This window comes from Oryza glaberrima, chromosome 9 (genome assembly GCF_000147395.1).
Source record: "Oryza glaberrima chromosome 9, OglaRS2, whole genome shotgun sequence".
NCBI lineage: Eukaryota > Viridiplantae > Streptophyta > Magnoliopsida > Poales > Poaceae > Oryza > Oryza glaberrima.
The window spans coordinates 19,449,178-19,458,226 of NC_068334.1; the positions used below are offsets into that span (position 1 = coordinate 19,449,178).

The 9,049-nt window shown below is 42.8% G+C and overlaps 1 protein-coding gene across 1 annotated transcript; it reads right to left on the reverse strand.

Annotated features, from left to right (window-relative positions):
- Window positions 1–1,117: 1,117 nt before the first annotated feature.
- LOC127785429 (B-box zinc finger protein 18-like) lies at window positions 1,118–4,495 on the reverse strand. Its single transcript, XM_052312874.1, has 5 exons — window positions 4,339–4,495; window positions 2,199–2,295; window positions 2,000–2,115; window positions 1,675–1,917; window positions 1,118–1,564 (listed from the first exon to the last, which is right to left on the reverse strand). Exons 1-5 carry the CDS (start codon window positions 4,429–4,431, stop codon window positions 1,478–1,480), a joined length of 636 nt encoding a protein of 211 aa, XP_052168834.1. The 5' UTR covers window positions 4,432–4,495; the 3' UTR covers window positions 1,118–1,477.
- Window positions 4,496–9,049: the final 4,554 nt, after the last annotated feature.

Sequence of the window (9,049 nt, forward strand, 5' to 3'; positions counted from 1 at the left end):
GTATCGAGAAGAGAAGGAAAGAGACAAAAGAAACTATAACCTTGCGTATCAGGAAAGAAGGAAAAAGTCAGAAGAAAGTCAGAAGAAAACGGGCTACATTCAGTTGATTTTAATACATTGTATGTATAAAAGGTGAAACCAAATATTAATAGTATAATATATTTTTATAGATAACTATTATATAAATAGATTATTAAATTAGCTATAAATAATTTGGAGCTAACATTTAACTCTGCTTTTTAAACTTGCTCTTATACGCACGAGCGCAGGCAGCGTAAGTACGTACGTGGCGGTGCCGTGCGGAGACGGGGATATCTCGTGGGATTTCTTTTGCCTCCCGCCGTGGCGCGGGGGGGGGGGGGGGGGGGGGGGGGGGAGGCAGCCGCCCTGCGTTTCGCCAGCGTGTGCCGCCGGCTGGGCGAGCAGCGGCGTGCGTGTGGCGGCCGTGGCCAATTGTTTTTGAGTATTACTGGAGTATTGCGTTCAGGTCGGCTTTCGGTTTGGTTGGGTTCCAGAGGACAGTTGCGCTGCTGTGTTGGCAGAGGATGTACTAATCCATCTCGGATTTTGATGAGTGTGTGACATGGGAGTATGGGACTACTCGAGCTCTACAAGACATCCAAGAGCTTTTTGATGCAACCACGTTTGACTAGCCCTTTGTTTTTTTCTGCCCCCTTTGGGCAAAAAGGTTTGTTCGTGCTTGACCGGCTTCACGCCCTCAAAGGCATGAGACGTGTCAGTTCGTGTCCTATTGCAGAGTGCATACTGCATACTCCCTCCGTCCAAAAAAAAAAAAAAGACAAACTCTGATTTCCGTGTCTAACGTTTGACCGTCCGTCTTATTTGAAAAAATTATGAAAAAAATTAAAAAGACTTCCTTTTAAGAATAGAGCAAGAGTGGGATCTTATTGGACAAAGAACATATCTAGATTTATAGTCCTAGCAAATATCCAAATTTTAGTTTTACATATTTTAGAACATCCAGATTTTAGATTTTTATATTTTAAAATAGAGGTAGTAGTAATTAAGAAAATAGAGCTTCGCGTGTTGTAATCTTGCAAGAGAGCAAAATGGGAAGTAAATGCTTAACACAGTCCAAGCAAGCAACATTTGGATATACACCGAAAAAAAATGATGGGTCTATTAATCTTTTGAACAGTTTCTAATAGCGCACAGCAGCAATCCACAAAAGCACAAGTGACAGCCCACTGTGCTTCCCGTATGGCCCATGTGACACGAGTCTTACAACCACAACACGAGTACACGACGATAAATAGCGTCCACGGCATATGGCATGCCGAGTTGACATGAACTCGTTCAACTTCAGCTCTACTAGAATCATACTACTAGCGACACAAGAGGACCATGTAATAACACATATTCTGCCTGGCTGAAGACCAAAGCTAATCCAACCTCCCGGAGAGCTACTGGCTATATAGCAGCAACCGAAGAAATGTACATCCTGGTGTTACGGTATTTATTTGTTGGCTTCTCGTTCGAAATTACATGTTGGCACCACTCCTGGAGAATCATGATTGTTGACGCTAACATCCACGCCCTGAGTCTGGTTTGTCATCAGTAAGGGAAGAGCATAGACCAGAGAGGAAAATGTGAGTGATCGGTAAAGGTAATAATAGATGAGCCCATTGCATTAACATGGAGAATGTGATGTACCTGTGAGTTTGAACCTTGTCCATGAGTACGGACGGGTCTCATATTAAGATCAATCATTTTGGAATCGATGTTACCCTGGTCATCGCAGTTGCCATCTGAGGCTGGATCATCAGACACATTATGATGGTTTGCCATTTGCTCCTTTGTTACTGAGTGAGGGGCCTTCTTTTGATCCGTCCGGTTTTCAGGATCTTTCTGTTGCATAGCAACATCATCCATATGACCTGGTTTATCTCCTGGAAACTAATCAAAATTTCAAACTTCAAGCACTAGAAAATAAGGCGTGAGATTACAATACGAAGTTGGTTTCTAAACAATAACCTACTTCAACCCGTTGCCTTAGGAGCAGGTATCTTCCATGGGTTCGTTTCCCACCAACATGAACAGTCATATCACAACTAAGGCAAAGTGATGTACCATCTATCTCGCAATAGAAGAAGGCTGCATGGACAGCAGGACATAATCACAACAAGCTTTAACAGGCAAAATATGATAAGAAACTATTCATAAATAAGAAAGAATACCGGGGGCATTTTCACATATATCACAGCGTTGAACTTTATTAGGGTCTGCAAGCCCAACTCTCACGTGCCGCCTAGCAAGCTTGTTACACATATGCACCTGCATCACAACATTGGAAGAAATATCAGAAAATGCAGCATGAATATTTAATGGGTTATTGAGACCAAAGCTGTAATATTTGTTTTTCTTCATGCTAATGATACCACATGAAGGATATTGCACAGCTACTAAAATAACTTGTATAGACTGATTGTTGGTCAAAATCTACAAAGTTTGGCCTCTTCAAACCAAAATACATCTTATAACAATCAATGGAGCGAGTAATTTTGTTGATCGAAGTTCTCATAGAGCTGAATATGGATATGCATCTCTAACATACAGAGTACAACAACCAATCTGGCAAACTTTCAGTAAACAAATCCATGCAAAAATGTCAGCTTTATTAACAGTATCTGATTTCTTATATTGCCTGCACATAATCAGCATACATCGTGTTCTTCAGCAGATCCATTACTGACAAACCTTATTAACTCATTAAACAGGTGCTCAACTGACATAAAGACATAAGTAAGGACTAAGAACCAGAAAAGATGACCTTTCATCGTTGGAAGAGAACTTAACTGCTCAAAACATAGTCGTAAAACAGAATAGACGTACAATGTTTTAAAGGGTAAATCAATATACTATAAGAATGTGAGAGCACAATGGGATATTTGACCAAAAGATCTGCCCACGAAGGATGTTTCATAATGTTTGGCCTCATTAGGGATGGGGCCACCCACATACAACAATTCCATTTCCGGTTGGAACTTTCATCTACAACCTGGTTGCACTTTTGCACGTACTGATGATTTTTAATCATGTCATCAGTTCCAAATATTATAAAAAACCAAAGAAACCAGTGTCATAGCATTGGTTACGGAGCGCAAAACTAGTTGAGCAGCTAAAGAATGAGTAAAGGATGCTCTCATGTATGTTTTTATTAGCAATTGAAGATAGCGACTGGAATCATGTACAGTAACATAGTATAAGACATACTACTCTGTCCCATAAAAAAGCAAACCCTAGCTACGAATCTAGACACGAATGTGTTCAGGATTGGATTTTTTTGGGACGGAGGGGGTATTCATTAACTCTAGAAAATCTGCAATTCAGACTCTGCATTCTGCAATTAAAGTGAGGCAGAAGCATAATCTTGGCTACAAATAACAGTAAACAAATGGACTGAAAAATCGTGTAAACACAAGTGCAAAATCTATACCTAACTATTTCTTTACTATTGAAGAATTTCAACAAGGGAAATTCAATCATTACTTCTACAGAACAATGATCGACTTAAGTATTACGCATAGCCAATAAGGTTAACAGAAATTCCAACCAAAATGGCAAAATCACGACAAGCTCATCTCGCACTGTCCCACATATGGCCATGAATGATGATGCCTGGAGGTGTCTAACGACCACCAAGCTAGATATAGAACTCAGGGTAGTGTGATCTTCTAAGAAATCCCGTTCCGAAGTAACCCAATTGCTGGATTCAAGTACTTAATTGAACTTATTATGTATGTTTTATGCTGTAAAAGTGCCTCCTTCGATAACAACATCATAGAATTATGCTTTGTTTTCCAGTTCTAAAGTTGGCCAGCTTTAATTTCAAGTGGAATTCTCTAGGCAATAGGCATCATTTTGAAGTCAGACAAGAAATAAGTGGATACCCAATAAGGCAATTTCTCGGTTACTACCCAAACAAGCACTACAGTTAGTCACTATCAATGCACGCTGGCATCCTATTATACCATAACTTCGTTTGGTCATAAGTCCACAATACTCAACGAATGAAAAAAAAAAGGCCTTAATGAATGAATTGCTCCAGGCCAGTGAGCAGTACGCAGTTGATTCGCAGTCAAAATTAAATGGCTTTCTGTACCCAAAAAAGAAACACGCAGATCCACACGCTAATTCGAGCGTAGTAAACCATCTCGTGAGATCTTAATTGCACAATCAAACAACCCGATCGCCCAGCGTGAAACAAGCGACCGCAATTGAAGCATCGCATAGCCCGATCTACGATTCGGCAAGCGGACTCCGACGCGTGCGCGTAGTAGAGCAGAGGACGAAGGCAGGGTTAGAGAGAGGGGGCACCTTCTCGTCGCAGGACCGGCAGAGCGCGGCCTCGTCGGCCACGCAGAAGAGCACCGCCGGCGCGCTCTCGCACACGTCGCAGATCGTCCGCATCCCGCCCGCGCCGAGCCGCGCCCGCTGTCATCGCCCCCCCTCCCCCATCTCCCCGCCCCCCCACTCCCTCCTCCTCCTCCTCCTCCGGCGGATCGGTCCTCCCCGCCTGGCTCTTCGCCGTCGTAGTCGTACACACAGCGTCGGCTGCGGCGGCGGCGGCGGCGGCGACGAGGAGGAGCAGAGCGGGAGTCGCGGGGCGAGAGGAGGAACGAAGCCGGGAGAGAGATTGTGGCGAGCGAGGAGGGAGGAACTCGAGAGAAACAAAAAAAAATACTAGAAAATAGAAGTAATAGTTTTTGATTTCGATGTGGTGGTGGGGCGAGCAGGAGCTAGCTTGGTGGTGGGCCCCACCTTCTCGAGGGATCGAGCCCCACCGTCGCTAGACCCGGTCCACGAGGACCACACGTCCAACTCACCGCGCCCGCGGGTCTAATCCCGTGAGCCGGGCTCATGCCGCCGTAGACCCGAGGAAAGCGAAACATACTGTGTAGTGGCTCCTTTCACCAGATCCGCACCGGTACATCACACTGACAGGTGGGGTCAGATGCGGTGGGGCCCGTGGATCTGTTATTATGGGGGAGGGAGTTGGGATGAGACTGGTAGGTGCAGCCGTGCAGGTGGGGTTGTGGATATGGCGGATTTAGGCGCGGTGGGCCCGCGAGAGGCGACGGCCACAGAATATAAAAGGGGGTGGGGATTTTGGGGGTGTGGCTCCGAATCAATTGCTTGGCTGCTCTGCCGCCAATGGGCGCCGTCACGACTCCCTGTCTTTCTCTTTCTTCTTCTCTCCCTGCTGGCCTCCGGGCTCCGGTACCCTGTGTCCCTGTCCGTGGGCCACCACCACCGTCCAATAGGAGTACCTGTTGGACCTAGATCTCTGCAAAGGAATACTAGAGTTCTTGGGCTGGTTATAGGCCGGCCCAGCTATCCTTTGCAGAACTCCTCCAGTGATCCGGTCTCTAGGCTGAGCTGCATGCCCTGTGCGGTCCAGTAAACCATCTTTTTTTTAATGCTATTGTCTCTATTGTAAAATCAAAGTCCACTTAACACAATATTCTAAATCCAGTACTTTATTATAAATCCATCCTCACAATCACATTCCATCAACACCTCCAATCATCCAATCATATAGGTCTAGGCGTATTAGCCCGTTGAATAGTTGCATACTTATACTCCATTCACTTCATATTTTAATAAGTCGTTTGGATTTTTTTCCCTAGTCAACCTTTTTAAAAAATTGACTAAGTTTATAGAAAAATATAGGAACACTTCTAACACAAAACAAACATATTATTAAAATATATTTTACATCTAATGAAACTAATTTGGTGTTGTAGATATTGCTATTTATTTTTATAAATTTAGCCAAACCTAGAAAAGTATAACTAGAAAAGAAGATCAAAGCAATTTATAATATGACTAAACAGATTTAGGACCAAAATAATATAGCACATACGTCACTATATGCTACTAGCTTCGTTTCAGGTTATAAGACATTTTGACTTTGATCAAAGTCAAACTGCTTCAAGTTTAACTAAGTTTATAGAAAAACATAGTAACATTTTTAACCCAAGTCAAATTTATTATGAAAATATATTCAATAATTGATTGAATGAAACTAATTTAGTATTATAAATATTACTATATTTGTCTATAAAATTAGTCAAACTTAAATTAGTTTGATTTTGACCAAAGTCAAAACATTTTTTACCCTGAAACGGAGGGAGCACTATGCAAGCACATAACAAGCCTTTGAATGTCACCCTTGCCGTTATAGTCCCTCATGTACTAATCGTTTTTTTTAACGTAAAGAGAGACTTTGAGCTTGTTTGGGGGAGTTTCTAGCTGCTGCAGATTCTTCCAGAATCAGAAGCTTCCCAAACAGTCCAACTTTTGATCTAGATTCTAAAAAGCTGTAGTTGTAGAATCCAAAAAATGAACTAGAAGCCAAAAAACTAGGAAACCCAACTTTTTCATATTCTCAGAAGCTGATTACCAACCAATTGCTTCTCAGAATTTTAAGCTCTCCAAACAGACCCTTTATTAATGACTAAAATTTAGATTACATTCCTTATCTAATAGCTCAAGATTTTCTGCTGGGGCACACAATCTTCACTCCAAGCAAATTCCTGAACTAAATGCCAGCTGAGTCAATGCATGCAAATGCACACTATCTTTATGTGGATCACTTTCACTTCTTGTAGACGTTGCATCGCTCACAGATTATTCCTTCTCACGGATGAGCGTTTCATTGTCAAGCTAGCCACAACCTCTACGTTGTCAGATACGGAGTACATTACTAATCGTATTTTCACCTTTGAACTTCTCACTCCTTCCCGTATTTTCAGCGTAAACGATTCTATCGTCACATCGACAAAAACCTTTCGATTGCACTTTGCACATGGCTGGTCCAATGCAACTGCATTTTCATTCATGCACAACGCTTGCTTGGCCACGTTAATGTGCTTGTGCAGCGTCACTGTGCAGAGAGAACGTGCGTCCTACCTGCTACACGAATGAACGATATTAATTACTTAGCGTATGTATATATGGCGTAAACCATGTATCAGCCGTACATAGTACGTGGATTACTACTGTGCGCAGCGGCGCTTAAGTCTTAAGTGCCATTTTGCCGTACGTACCTGGTTGTTGACTGTGCGTACGTGTCTCTGGTTTAGTTTATTATGTCTCGTCCGTCGGCCGTCGCTAAGACTCTTGCTGACAACTGACTGACTGCAATCAGCGGCGGAGCTAGAAAATTAATTCATCGGTATCACCGAGATCAGAATACACTAATCTTGTTTAACTTTTAGTGTCATATATAACACACAATTCATTGGGAGGATTGACTCAACGACGACAAAGCTAATATGGAAAGTATGGACGCTGTCAAAATGAAAAAAAAAAAAACTTTACATAGCTCCTCATTCGAAACAAAATCTGGATGACAGATCGGCTGCAAATCCGTCAATGTCTATCAGTTTTGCTATAGAAACCTTTAAACAGCACAACACCTTTTCAAGGATTACACTTTCGTACATCAAATCTGGGAGAAGATCTTTCAACAGCCGAGACACAATACACTAAACACACACGATGGCGACGAGCCACTGCTTGACTGGTGGATCAAGGGACATCCCAATGGAAAAAAACACAAACGAAAGCAATTAAATCAATTCATATGGTGGTGACTTGGAAAACCTGATGCGAATGACACAAACGAGTGTTCCACAATCAAGAGACTCAATTGTCTCAACTAGTGACCAAAATCACAGATAAGAATGCGAGGCTGTCGGGTTTTCTTGTTGTTCTCCCTCTTGTTCGGTTCTTTTTCGGCTTTGTCTCTTTCACCTCTGGTGAGTCTGTAAATAATTTCTATCCTACCTAATATAACACCAGCAAAATGCTAGCTACGGTTTCAAAATATAAAAATTTATAGCGTCATCTTGATTGCCTAAACAATATAACCATGGATTTTGCCACAGGTTACCGGGGCAGCTGACCTCGATAGTTCTACTGTAACTCCGCCCCTGCCTACAATCTCATTATTATTCTTATTATTTATCATGTCGTGATTTGTAATTCACAATAATCCGATCCATAATGTTTGTAATAGTTGACTGTACATTATTTAAATTAAAGGCTGGAAACTCTATAATAATTAATTGTGGTCTTTTTAAACAAAGTCCAAAATGAATTAATTACATATATCTTAAAAAACCCTCAAAAAGAACACAAGGAAAATAAGCGAGATTTAACCACCGTACCAGATGTTCAGCAATGAACAGTGACCATATAATCCCTGGAAATCCGTGCTTAAACCATCAATCATATTCTCTCAGTCAAAAAAAAACTTAACCTAGAAGTGGATGTGACTCCTCCTATGACAACGAATATGGGCAAATGATAGTCTATATTTATAGTCTTAGGAGAGATCACATCCCCTGTTAGGTTGAATTTTTTTCTGTGACGGTGGGAGTCTATCGCACCCCAGACTGGACGATGAGGCACTGATTGTAGACAGGTGAAAGTTAAAAGCGAGAGGCTGAATGTTTGGTAGGTAGGTTGGCACCGGTACTTGGCCGGGTACCCATCTGCATTCTTCTGCCTTCACTAGTTCACTGCCAATATAATGCGACATCTGCGACACAGTACTGTACGTGCGACGGGCTCTGAATCAGAGCAATGGCAAAAGCAATAATGTCACTCATGGACATGGACGGCGAGCGATCTGCCGGAGCAAAGCAAAGCCTAGCTCGCCCCCACAGGGACAGCATTCATGGCGCTCTCGTCTCGTGTGCCCCCCTCAATCGCCATTGCCAACCAGAAAGATCGTACTCTTCCCGTGGTTTCTACTGCTGCTCTCCGGTGGCCGCCGCCGCCGGCGGCGGAGCGGCGCTTCCATATCAAGGCCATCGCCTTCCTGGCGCGGTCACCGGTCAAAACGGTTATTTTTGGTCCGGTCTCTCCTTTTTCTTTTCCTTTTCTTACCAAGTCTTTTTTTTAACCATTCCGTGAGCTTCACATGGCAGACAGGTGGGCCCCGTGGGAGTTAGCCCCAACCGCCGTCCACTCTGCTGCCTTTTTCGCGGTAAAAAAAAGCGAGTAAAACGAAAGG

Excerpts from the sequence above, each read along its gene's own strand:
- LOC127785429 (XM_052312874.1), bottom strand. The coding sequence starts at position 4,431 with ATGCGGACGATCTGCGACGTGTGCGAGAGCGCGCCGGCGGTGCTCTTC. Across the intron at positions 2,116-2,198 it reads TATATGTGAAAATGCCCCCG|CCTTCTTCTATTGCGAGATA; the intron begins GTATTCTTTCTT and ends CTGTCCATGCAG. Across the intron at positions 1,918-1,999 it reads TCCTAAGGCAACGGGTTGAA|TTTCCAGGAGATAAACCAGG; the intron begins GTAGGTTATTGT and ends AATTTTGATTAG.